At 36.8% G+C, this 14176-nt stretch overlaps 1 gene segment (V, D, J or C); it reads left to right on the top strand.

Moving 5' to 3' along the window:
• The first annotated feature begins 1076 nt into the window (after window positions 1-1076).
• LOC116421807 lies at window positions 1077-1624 on the top strand. The segment is given in 1 exon segment: window positions 1077-1624. A coding segment is annotated over 1 exon segment (354 nt).
• Window positions 1625-14176: the final 12552 nt, after the last annotated feature.

The following is a 14176-nucleotide window of genomic DNA, read 5'->3' on the forward strand; positions in this document are numbered from 1 at the left end:
TTTTTGTTTACATAATCCCCATGGATTCAATATTATTGTTGTTGTTCAGTTGTTGGACTCCATCTGACTTTGTCTGGGATTTTCTAGGTAAAGATATTTTGAGCAATTTGTTTATTTTGCCTCATTTTACATTTAAGGAAACTGAGGCAAAAAAGTTAAGCGACTTGTCCAGGCTCACATAGCTAGTAAGTATCTGAGGTCAGGTTTGAATTTGGGTCTTCCCAATTCCGGGTCTACTGCTCTATCCACTGCACCATCTGGCTGCGCCACCTCAATTTCTATCCATCTCCACCATCCAGCAGATGCTATCCTTTCCTTGCTTCAAGATGCATGATACATCCCTGACTCTTCCAACCCTGAATATTATCTCTCCTTCTCCAATATTTCTTACCACTTGTCTTGGTCCCTCTCCCTTTCTGTACTCATTTATGTACATTTCATTCTCCTTGTATTTCTCTTTGCTTATGGAGACTAAGTGTTTCATCTGATTCTGGAATACTTCTTTGCACAAAGTAGATGTTTACATAAGGTTTATTTTTTCCTTTGGGGGTAAAAACAGAAATAAAACATAACCATATATTCAGCAATTCTCTTTCCTAAAAGTATTCAAGAATTCCTAATGAGAAACATTGTTTAATTGCCTCAGAAGTATTCTATCCATGGCCTGCAGGAGGCAGTATTTATACCTTTAGATCAGTTGAATTCCCTCCTGAGCAGCTGTGAAAGGGATTGCTTATTTCATGTGAAGAGATAGACCAGACAGTGATTGGTTGAGCAGTCGGGCAGAAAAATCTCTTCCACGATTTCACAGAGGAAGTTAAAAAACAAAGCAAAGCTAGATACATTTAGAAGTGACATCATCTCTTTTTACTAAAGAATCCACTTCCCAGAATCTAGAACTAGCTGTTCAAGGACCCTGGTGTTGGGAGATGGAGACCCGCCATGGAGCCTCACTGCTGATCCTGTATCTTCACCTGGCCTGTGAGTTGGGGGATTTCTGTACAGGGGGACAGGACAAGCCAGAAGCCATTCTCCCAAGGACTCCGAGGCAGTCAGGGACTGAATAAATGGGGCTTGCTGGCTGTGTTATGGAAATGATAGACATAAAATGAAGAGAGATGCTGACCTAATGGCCATGGACCTATGTTTGACATTATCTTTCTGCCCAGGGGTGAGCTGCCTGCAGAAGGTGGAGCAGAGTCCTCTGTCCCTGAAGATCCAGGAGGGAGAGAGCACCACAATCAACTGCAGCTACACAGAAACTATTAACGGAGGGCTACAGTGGTTCAGTCAGGACCCTGGACAAGGCCTCACCTCCCTATTTTACCTAACTTCAGGAGAGAAGCAGAATGGAAGGTTGAGATCCAGGTACAACATGAAGGAGCGCCATAGCTCCCTGCACATCACCAATGCCCAGCCTAGAGACTCAGCCACCTACCTCTGTGCTGTGGAAGCACAGTGATCCCCAGACACCTGCAAGCTGTGCATAAACCCTAGAGCTGAGCACATTATGACACCTTATAAGAACATCCACAGCTTCTTCTCCTGGTTCTCATTCAAACTCTTTTATTTGATTCTGGGATCAGTCATTATGCAATGCCTGCTGCCCTGGACTGTGCACCCATTGGTAATGCCATGTTATAGAACAGAGCTAGCTCGAATTAGGTGGTAGTCAGTGGACTGGTAGAGGTCACAGCTCTTAATTACTCAGTCTAGCCTCAAAAATTGTGTTAAGGGTTGGCTCCATGGAGACAGTTTTTGTTCTGGGGATATAGCCCCATGCTCTACTCTCTATCTAAAGTGAATTTTCTCTCCTCATGCCATGGGCTGCAGCTAGCCTTCAGGCTCTATGTAAATCTAAATATGATCTTAAATATTTATCTAATTACTAAAAACAAAAAAATGTCTCGTATGTTTGTTCTCCAAGCCTCTGTCCCATACTTAAAACTCTTCCATCCTCAGTCATGATTCTTCATTCACTGGATTTGACAGTTAATTGATTTTATTAATTATCTTTTGATTTATTAAAGCAATTAGATAAATAAAATATTACAGCAGCCCTTTGACAAACCATATAAAAGGCTTTTAAAGAGCAAATACAGTAACTGGTACCTTTAATGGACTGCCCTTTCCCTCAAATTCCTTGCTATCATGTAAGAGAGAAAGAAATAGATTTGGCAAGTTGTAAGAGTTACTAGAATTTCCTCAACAAGTGTTTTGTGGGAAAGGAGAGAGAGGAAAGCCTTGGAGTTGCCTATACTTGCTCTTACTGTAGCTATTTTCAGGTTTTGCTCATCTTGTCAGTCTGAAACCTCTCAATTCCCATCTCCTCCAATTCCACAGGATTTTTGTTATCCTCCAGTGGCCCACCGCACTCTATGGATCTCTGCTGCCACTATATTCTACCCAACTTAGAGCCATCCCCACTCCAGCCATTGAGAAGAAAAATTCAAAGTAGAGTGTGGATGGTAAAACAAACATAGCCAATCTATCAGGAAGCACAAAATAACATTTATGACAAATAGCATGACCATCATGCTACTGAAGCCACACCCACTCATGTCTGGATTATTCCCATGTATTCTGCAATCACTAAAGAAACGCCGAACTACAGAAACTACAACCAACCGCTGCAGTGCTTTCAGACAGGATCTTGGAGAAGGCCACATCTCCCTCTTTTACCTAACTTCAGGGGAGAGCTGAATGGAAGGTTGAGATCCACATATAGAATGAAGGAGAGCCATAGCTCCCTACACATCACTGATGTCCAGCCTGATTCAGCCTATCTATGGGGTATGGATCAACAAATTAATTGATTATTAGCCAGTCAGTTCATGACATATATTTTGGTTACTTGAGGGTGCTCTGACTATATAAAATGACCTTGCTGGATTGGGGGGAAAGGCTTCCCAATACTCTGTGGGTTTAATTAGGATGTGAATACTTTGAAATAAAATTATATGAAAGACTCTCATCCCTGTTATAAAAGCCACATTCTTGATTTAAAGAAATGATCTCCCTTTCTAATTCATAAACTATCCACTTCGTTAAAAAGATTGAAGGTTCTCCCCACTCTAAATCCCTCCTGTATATACCCATGAAAGTGATCTTCCTAAAACAAAACTCTATCCATATCTTCTTCCATAGAACATGAGGGGAAAGTAGAAATAGAAAAAATCCACCAATCAACACTTCAAAGAAATCCTACATGGCAATCACATAAGAATATTATTGCTAAATTTCAAAACCCACAGATCAAAAAGAAAAATTTTACAAGAAACTAACAATAACAACCATAAAATTCTAATATGTCAGAGCTACAATTAGAATTGTACAGGATTATCAGCAACTATAATAAAAGATCTCAGGTCCTGGAATAACATATATTGACAATCAAAGGAACTAGAGTTGTAGACAAAAATATCTTATCCCAACTAATAATATCCAAAACAAATCATAATATTGAACAAAAAAAATGGATTTTCAATGAACTTGCAGATTTTCAAAACTGTCTGAACCAGACCTGAACTTAATAGAAATTTTAACATAGAAGAGCCAGAATTAAAGATTAATTTCAAGGGACTCACGGAGGACAAATTGCTTCTCCTTCTTTATATAGAAATGTATACCATATGTTTAAGAATGACACCAGTAATTGAGTAGTTCAAAAGAGCTGAATATGATCTCACTCTAAAAAACAAAACTGTCTAAGAAAAGGTAAAAATAGTAACTATGTTATGTGATTGAAGTGCAAATCATTAGATGGGGGCAGAAGAGATGGTCATTATGAAAACATACACATATCTAAAATGGGTTAAGTAGGAAATAATACATACATACATGCAAAATCTATGAAAAAATAATGGGAAGGGACTAGGATAAGTCAGGTATAGAAGGGTATTTAGATTAACAGGAGTTAGATAAAGTGTGTAAATTAATGGGAATGGGATAAAAAGAGGAGAAAAGGTGAGAGAAGGTTAAGTAACAGCAATGCAAGTTAAGGGGTAGAATTAAAGGTACATTATTTTGAAGTCCGATTCTTCTTGTGCAGCAAAATAATTGTATGGAGATATATATATATATATATATATATACACATATATTGTATTTAACATATACTTTAACATATTTAACATATATTGGCCTATCTGCCACCTGGGGGAGGGGATGGCAGGAAGGAGGAGAAAAATTGGAACAAAAAGTTTGGCAATTGTCAATGCTGACAAAAATTACTCATGCATATATCTTGTAAATAAAAAGCTATATAAAGGAGCAGAATTAAAGTATAAGAGTTGGCAAAGACAGAAAATAAGAGATACACATAAACACTAGAAGGATCAGGCTAATAATCATTTATCTCAAAGTTAAACTTAAAGATCTAGTCAAGAGAGAAATCTATATTATATGTCAGCCATATTAACATTATTGTAGATACATGTTTACATACATGTAAATGCATTGTACACATGTGTGTATACATGTAAGTGCATGTGTGTATACAAATATAAGTATGTGAGTGAGTATGTAGATAGGTGTGCATATATATATGTATTATGTATGTACATAAAATATATCTGTCTTTAAATATAGCCTACTTAGGGGAGAAGAAGAGATAATGGGGGTGGGGAAAGAATAAAATAAAAATGCACAGAAGAGAACAAAAGAATAACCTACAAGGAATCAAAGAAAAGGATAGTCATAAATAGAATCTATTCTGTCATTATATATGCTTTCTTGAAATTTATGGTTACATATTTTGAATCCTACCTGATGTTCCACTGTCCACATAACAATGTTTTGTTTTGTTTTTAATTTTCTTTTTCTATTCTTTTTTTTTTCTTATTTTGGATTTAGCTTTAAATAAATAAAAATTTTTTGAAAAATAAAAGAGCTTTGGATTTTGAGTCATAGAGTATTGAATAAAATTCCATCTCTGAGATTTCAGTGCAAACTTAAAGTTTGTCATACAACCAATCAGTGGGGAAATCACTGGTATGTTTCCTGGTACAATGAAATAAGTACAAACATTTAGAGTTGAGGAAGTCAACTTGAATAGCGAGTACTAGAGTGTGATCCAGGTTTCAGGCCTGAACACTTATTGATCAAGGCAAGGGTGAGAATGAAGAAGTCCCTAAGAATTTCATTAGTTCTCTATGGAAAACAAATTGGATCTAGAAGCTGAAATTCTACTTTAGCTCTTTAACAAAGTTTCTTAGGGTCCTTACAAAGGATATGTGTACTGTACAGTTTCTAAAAGTTCAGTGATCTACTCCCAAATTATAATCAAATCTTGGCTTTTCATAAGTCTGACAATGTTCTCTAAACATTTTCCTTGAAGAAGAAAAGCAAGCTGTTTTCTAAATATTGTCCCATTTTAGCTGAAATACTATTTTAGCTCTTTAAAAAAGTTTCCTTGTTTTACTCAACTTAATTTCTGGGTCAAGGAGACTTTTCCACTGGATCAGGATCATGTCTGTCCCACATTCAGGTGCCAAAATGTAACATTCTTCTTTCAAATATAATGATCTCTGGGAGCAGGTTTCTTGGGGGGCTTCTGGAAGCAGCCTTAGTTTCAGTTCAGAGCAATAATCACCTCAAATTCAGTCTAGAGTTAAAGTCCAGATCCTTTATTTTCTCTTTCTAATTATTATCTCCCTCCTTGGGCCCAGTTAGCTTTCTTAGAGGCCTATCTCTCTCCTTGGTTCCGAGAGCTCTTGCTCCTAGTCCTTTGTCTCTGTCTACTTTAGCCTCTTGTCTCCCAAAGCCACCAGCCAGCACAAAGGTGGAAGTTGGAATGAATCTGATTCCGCCTCCAAGAGTGGGCTTATGGGCCTCTGTCCTCTGACTTGTGAATCTCCTCTACTGAATCCTGGCTCTGAATCTCCCAAAGTGCATCCTGGTTGAGGTTCCTCACTTATATATGCTCTCTTAAAGGTGTGAACTCTAATAAGTACTAAGTACATAATCATTTTTTTTCTTTTTTTTTTAATAGCCTTTTATTTACAGGATATATGCATGGGTAACTTTACAGCATTAACAATTGCCAAACCTCTTGTTCCAATTTTTCACCTCTTACCCCCCACCCCCTCCCCCAGATGGCAGGATGACCAGTAGATGTTAAGTACATTAAAATATAAATTAGATACACAATAAGTATGCATGACCAAAATGTTATTTTGCTGTACAAAAAGAATCAGACTCTGAATTATTGTACAATTAGCTTGTGAAGGAAATAAAAAATGCAGGTGGGCATAAATATAGGGATTGGGAATTCAATGTAATGGTTTTTAGTCATCTCCCAGAGTTCTTTTTCTGGGTATAGCTAGTTCAGTTCATTACTGCTCCATTAGAAATGATTTGGTTGATCTCGTTGCTGAGGATGGCCTGATCCATCAGAACTGGTCATCATCTAGTATTGTTGTTGAAGTATATAATGATCTCCTGGTCCTGCTCATTTCACTCAGCATCAGTTCGTGTAAGTCTCTCCAGGCCTTTCTGAAATCATCCTGTTGGTCATTTCTTACAGAACAGTAATATTCCATAATTTTCATATACCACAATTTATTCAGCCATTCTCCAACTGATGGACATCCATTCAGTTTCCAGTTTCTAGCCACTACAAAAAGGGCTGCCACAAACATTCGTGCACATACAGGTCCCTTTCCCTTCTTTATAATCTCTGGGATATAAGCCCAGTAGTAACACTGCTGGATCAAAGGGTATGCACAGTTTGATAACTTTTTGAGCATAGTTCCAAACTACTCTCCAAAATGGTTGGATTCGTTCACAACTCCACCAACAATGCATCAGTGTCCCAGTTTTCCCACATCCCCTCCAACATTCATCATTATTTTTTCCTGTCATCTTAGCCAATCTGACAGGTGTGTAGTGGTATCTCAGAGTTGTCTTAATTTGCATTTCTCTGATTAATAATGACTTGGAGCATCTTTTCATATGACTAGAAATAGTTTCAATTTCTTCATCTGAGAATTGTCTGTTCATATCCTTTGACCATTTTTCAATTGGAGAATGGCTTGATTTTTTATAAATTAGAGTTAATTTTCTATATATTTTGGAAATGAGGCCTTTATCAGAACCTTTGACTGTAAAAATATTTTCCCAGTTTATTGCTTCCCTTCTAATCTTGTCTGCATTAGTTTTGTTTGTAAGTACATAATCATTGTCTCTATCAATTCCAATGACTTAGCACCTTGTAAGAACCATAACATCTCATGGATTTTTTGTGAGGGACAGAAGGTGAGAAAGCAATGTTAAAGGGAATGGTAATCTGATTACCAGTTTTTCTGAAATTATTTTTTTGCACAGGAGTAAACTGCCAAAAGTGGTTTGAAACAGAATCCTCTATTTTTGAGTGTTCAGGAGGGAGATAATATCACTACCAACTGTACTTATTCAGACCAAAATTCTCAAAATCTAGTGTTTTAGGCAGGATTCTGGAAAAGGTCTCATCTTAGTAGTTTACATGGCTTCGGGGACAAAGCAGGAAGGAAGGTTCAAGTTCATGATCAACAAAAAGGTTAATTATAGCTCTCCATATATCATTGCCTTTCAGTCTGGAGACTCAACCACTTGCCTTTGTTCTGTAAAAGCACATTGATCCTCAGGTACCAGCAGCCTATGCACAAACTATGTAGCTGAAGCCCAGTCATAGAAGAGTACAATAGGGTGACAACCTCAGAACTTTTTATTTTTTCTCTCAAACTTTCTCCTATCTTTCTTGATCCACATTGGGAACCTCTTAATTACAGTTCTACATTATGGTTCCAAGATCAAGGGTTGATACTCTGCTTTCTGACTATTCCCAGGTACCTATGCCTACTGTAGATAAAAATCCAGAGCAATCTGAGGATGCAATTGGAATAAAGGTGGAGGGCACACTGTTTTTTTTTTTCATGGAATGGTTATTTTATCATTTTAATATTAATTCCCATCTCCTCTAGTTCCATAATATTTCTGGTGTCTTCCAGTGATTTACACACTCCATGATCTCTCTCCTCAATTCATTCTTCCTCACTTAGAGCCATCCCTATTTCAACCATTCAGAAGAAAAATTCAAAATGGAGTTGGGACCAACTAACATTGCCAATCTATCAGGGAGCAAAAAGAACATCTATGACAAAAAGCATATACTTCCTAGTATTATTGAGGCCATGCCCACCCCCATCTAACTCATTCCCCTTCTGCAATCACCAAAGAAACATTTTGTCAATTAATTGATTGATTAATTATTAATGTATATTAATATGTAATTAATAATAATGTATATAATAAATATATATATATATATTGGCCAATGGAGGATGCTCTGACTTTATATAAATAAACTATTGGAAGGGGACACTCTAAACTGACTAGAAATCTCCTAACCTAGTCCTGTGTAGAGATTTAGAGTTATGACCTGAACTTTGTGGTGAAATTAAATTGCAAGAAACACTCATCCCTGTTATAAAAGCTACATTCTCGATTTAGAAAAAGAATATCCCTTTCTGATTCACAAATTATTGGCTTCATTAAAAGGATTCAATTTGTTTTTTTAATGATCCTGTGATTTATTTTAATACAATAAGGTATTGTAGTACAGCAGAAGAACAAAATTGTGATTTAAATAGAAAATACTTTCCAATAGCCAGTGGAAATGAAATTGTTTCTCCTAATGAAATCTCCTCTCCTCATATCACTTCATTTGGTGGATGGAGATACAGGGGAAAGAATAAGGGAAAGATCATAGGCCCATAGATCTTCTCAGACATTTTTAGGTCCTAATGCAAGGATCTGGACAAACAGAGGAAACAGATGAAAACCCTGAGGGGTTGTCCCCCCCTGAGGGAGGTTGGTACTATCTTCCATTGGTCCACTCTATCTCTGGGGCTCAAAGATTGCTGCTAATCAAGTCCTGTCTTTCTCTAATAAGTGCCATTGTTCTCCTAAAGTAAGCTGTCTCATTTAGAAAGTTCAGGAGACATAATTTTCTGGGTAACATAATTTTCATCTTGTTAATAATGTTAGCGTATTCATAAAGAGTCAATGGCACTCTCAAATGCCAAAAACAATCATGGAGGTGGGTTCATAGCTTATATGCCCTTGGAAGAGGGGTATTCCTGAGGGTGACAACAAATTCTGAATGATTAACAATTAATGAAAGAATGAATAATGCAATGAGGAGCTGAGAGTCACATGAAGTTGCTCTTGGACAAAGGGATTTTACCCAAACTACCCCCAGCTTTGGACAATCTTGACAAATGATTTACCTCCAACCAAGCTTGATTGAGTAGAATTCACCTGAGATTATAGACTCTTTATAAAATTGGGTAAGGTCTGATAGAGGAGAAAGTGAGTTCAACTTTCAGAAACCGAATTTTTTTTTAAATAAGGACTTTAGAAAAAGGGAGAATTCTGAATAAGCATTGGTTATTACTAAATATTTCTCTCAAAATTAGTTTCTCAATGGGAATTAAAAGGATATCTCTTTCTTGTACTTGAGGTTATTTACAATTAATTTTATGGGCAATTAATTTTAGCCATAGTCCATTGTGGCCTGGAACAAAACTTATGTCCTGAATCCCCAAACTTTCCTTTTCACATGTGCATCTACAATGACTTCCTCAAGATAGAAAAGAAACATCTCAAAGGCATAGCTTTATTATTTTAAGTCCACCCGTTGAGTTCAGAGCCCATAACATGCTGTGAGTTGCTACTGTTCAATCATTTGAGTCATGTCCAACTCTTCATGCTCTCATTTTAGAATTTGCTTTGTTTGTTTATTTTTTGCTAAGGGAGGGGTTAAGTGATTTGCCCAGGGTCACATAGAGTTTTTCTTACCAAAGATACTAGAAAGATTTGCCATTTTTACAGATGAGAAATTTGCTATGAAACTTCAGTACAAATAAAGAAATAGAAGGCCACTCAATTTTACATCTATAATATCTCTCCCATTGCTCCCTTGACAAAGTCACCATTTTTACACAGGCCTTCACTATTTCATGGGTCATTTTTGTAATAGATTGATGTTTGGTCTCCTTTCCAAAAGCCTCTCACATCAATCCAAGTCCATCCTGTACTCAGTTTACTTTTTTATTTTTCTTATTTAATATTTTCCCCAATTACACTTAAAATGTTTTAAAATTTATTTTAAAAATTTTTGAGTTCTAGGTTCTCTCCTTATCCCCAGGCACAATTAAGAAACGACATATGAGGTTATGTAAAAAATTTTCATGAAAGTCAAGTTGTGAGAGAAAACATAGATCTCCCACCCTAATGAAAATAAAAACCCTTAAGAAAAATTACATTTAAAAAAAGATAGAGAAAATCCTTCAATCTGTATTTAGATTGTTCCTTCTCTGGGTATGGATAGGATTTTTCATCATAAATTCTTCAGACAGTCATGGATGATTATACTACAGAGAATAGCAAAGTCATTTATAATTGGTCATCTCAGAACATTGCTATTACTTTGTATACAGTGCTTTTCATTTTGCTTGAGTTTATGGAGGAGTTTCCAGGTTTGTTTGTTTATTGTTCTATTTTTTTCTGAGAGTATTCTGCTCATCATTTCCCACAGAACAATAATGTTCCATCACAAAAACATCATGGTTTATCAAGTCATTTCCCAACTGATGGGCATCCCCTCAATTTCCAATCTTTTTGCCCTGAAAAGAGAGCTGCTATGAATATTTTTGTACATATAGACCATTTTCCTTTTTTTAAAAAAATCTCTTTTGGTATTCATGTAGTGGTATTGTTAGGTCAAAGGATATGTATCAATTTATAGCCCTCTTGGGCACAGATTATATATTTTGATTATTTATCAATTGGGATATGGTTCTTATTTTTTATTAAATTGATTCAGCTCCCTCTATGTTTGAAAAATGAGGTCTTATCAGAGAAACATGCTTCAAAATTCTTTTTTACAATTACTATTGATAACTGCTGTACTCAATTTGCAAAATGATCTTCCTAAATCATGTCTAACCACATCATCTCCCCTACTAAATCAATTCCTGTGGCTTCCTACAACCACCAAGTTTGAATCTGCTGTCTGTTCTACAAAGACCTTCATAATGTGCCTTCCCTTAAATTTTCAAGCCTTCATATACAATACCATGCTGCTTCTAATCACCCCCAAGTATTTCATAATGTAGACTATCATGCTACACTTATTATGAAAGATCTCCTGAATCTGGGAATTTTCACCAGTATTTCCACTTCCTCTTGAATGATCCTTCTCATTTCTGTCTCTAGGCTTGCCTAGCTTTCTTTAAGTCCCAGACAAAATCTTACCTTGTAAGAGAAGCCTTTCTTATTCTCCTTTAATTCTAGTAGCTTTTGTCTACTGATTATTTCAAGTATAACTCTATATGTGTATGTATAAATGCCTACGTATAGTTCATATATAGTTGTTTGCATATGATCTCCCTCCATTAGATTATGACTCACCTTTTCAGAAAGAACTTTTTGCCTTTCTTTGCATCTCCAACTTTTAGTATAGTGCCTGGTATACAGGAGGTGCTTAATCAATGTTTATCAACTAATAGAAAGGGCTTTGGATTTAGAATCACAGAATATCGTATAAAATCCTATCTCTGAGATATCATTATGAACTTCCAAAATTTGTCACACACCAATCCAGGATTCAGTTTCCTCATCTGTAAAAGATGATTAGAATAGATGATTTTTGAGGATTTTTCTTCAGCTCTATAGTGATGACCTTATCATCTTAAGATGTTCTTGAAAGTTCCAATAGATTTTATATCCTAAGAATAATACTGAAGTACCCTACTATACCCAAAGTAGCCAGGAATCATTCCTAATGAACTTTTTTTCATTGCCCTAAAAAGTCAATGGTTGCTCATAAGGGGGAAGAACTATGATAGGCAAAAATGCATTCAAGAGGGGATCCATGTGACAGTCAATGGGCTCTCGTATGATATATAACTGAAGCAACTCCAATTTACTGGGTAGCCAGGTTGAAACATCACTGGTGTGTTTCCTGGTACAATGAGAAAAGTAAAACATTTAGATTTGAAAAAGACAACTGGAATACAGACTACAAGTGGGTATTCTGTGGTTCAGACTGAGTTATTATTTATAAAGACAAGAGAAAGAATGGAGAAACCCCTAAGGACTTCATTAGTCATAATGTGGTTTCTATTAAAATGTAAGTTGGGATTTTTGAACATGGGAAAAGGAAATTCACCATTCCCTCAAAATATCATATGGAAGTTTAAAAAGAGGACATTCCCCAAAATGCTAAGTGGGAAAGGCAAGATGTCAGTTAAAATTACATGGGGTTTTCATGTATGACTGGGGAGGAGGGGCAGAGAATAGGGAAAGCAATGTAAAGGGGATAGTGACCTGAAAACCAACTTCCAGTGTCTGAAATTTTCTTTTTGCTCAGGGGTGAGCTGCCCACAGACAGTGGAACAGCATCCTCCATTTCTGAGTGTCCAGGTGGAAGAGAATATCACAATCAATTGTACTTATTCAGACCAAAATTTTCAAGGCCTACAGTGGTTCAGGCAGAATCTTGGGAAAAGCCTCACCTTATTAATTTACCTGGCTTCAGAGTCAAAGCAGGAGGGAAGTTTCAAATTCATGATCAACAGAAAATTTAGTCACAGCTCTCTGCACATCACTGCCTCCCAGTCTGGAGATTCAGTCACTTATCTGTGTGTTGTGAAGGCACAGTGATCCCCAGGTACCTGCGGTCTGTGCACAAACCATGTAACTAGAGCCCATTGATATACCCTGGAAGAGTGCAATAGAATGACAACCTCAGAGCACTTTATTTTTTCTCCCAGTCTTTCTCCCATCTTTCTAGATTCACTCTGGGAACCTCTTAATTATTGCTTTACCTTATAATTCCAAGATCAGGGGTTTGTTCCTCCTTTTCTAACCATCCCCAGGTGCTTATGGTGCTTATGCCTACTACAGAGCAGTGACAGAAAGCCAGAGCAATTTAAGGATGCAGTTGAGGGTCTGGTAGAGGTCACAATGTTTTTTATTGAACTGCTATTTTCTTATGTTAATACCTCTTTATACCTACCCCCTATGCAGATGAACATCCCTTGTGACAAAGAATCTAAGGGGGAATGGAACAGTATACACAACAGTTATCAAGTCTGACAGGATTTATAACATTCCATATTCATTGTACTACTACCCCCATCCATTCATCTGTGTAAAGGAATAGAAGGGAAAGAGCCGCTATAGCTTCCCATTTTCTCCAAAACTTTTTTTTATTAAACAACGTCCCCTTTGAATTGTTGGTCTTAGCATGTATATTGGTATAATGTTTTTTCCTACTTTGATTCATTCTACTTCACTCATCAATCCTTCATATATGACTTAGCACACTTCTCTTAATCAGCCAAAAAGCATTTATTAGTAATGTATTATCTCTCAGTGTTTTGGACATTAAATGATGTGGTATTTGGAAGGGCCTTAACAAACCTATTACATAATAGGTGCTTAACAAATATTTGTCTTCTCTTCTTCCCTATTGTGTACCAAGCACTCTACTAACTTGGCCTTACAAATATTAACTCATTTAATTCTCACAAAACCCCTGGGCGGTAGATGCTGTTCTGATCCTTGCAATCTAGTTTACAAAACTGAGATAGACATAGATGAAATGAATTACTCAGAATCACATAATGGTGAATGTCTGAGGTCACATTGGAACTCAAGTCTTCTTGGCTCCAAATTTAGCACTTTGTTCACTGTGCTACCTTCTTGTTGTTGTTGTGTAACCTTTGTTTTCAAATAAGACCATGAAATCAGCAAGATAATGTCGTGTCATAATGTGAGTTTGTATTGAAGTGAGGTAGGGCTATTCAAAGTCACCTGCCTCACTCTCCCCTCCAGAGCCATCTGGGTCCAGTGGCCAGATATAGATTAGGACAACTGGAAATGGCCCAGGATGCAGTGGGAGAGGTTGGTCTTTTCAAGCTAAGATCTTTTCCAGGTCTCAGTTTGACTCCCATTAAGTGATTAAAGCTAGGTCAGAATTAAGGCAGAAAATGGCCTCTTTTACCTAGTCAAAAAAAAGTCAATCTGAGAAGTGAAGACCATCAGGATTTCTGCTCAAAACAAAAACAATTGCTATTTACATTCACTGTGAGCAAACAGAGTCCAAACAGTATCTCTTGGGCATGGG

Source organism: Sarcophilus harrisii, chromosome 2 (assembly GCF_902635505.1).
Source record: "Sarcophilus harrisii chromosome 2, mSarHar1.11, whole genome shotgun sequence".
In the NCBI taxonomy this organism is placed as follows: domain Eukaryota; kingdom Metazoa; phylum Chordata; class Mammalia; order Dasyuromorphia; family Dasyuridae; genus Sarcophilus; species Sarcophilus harrisii.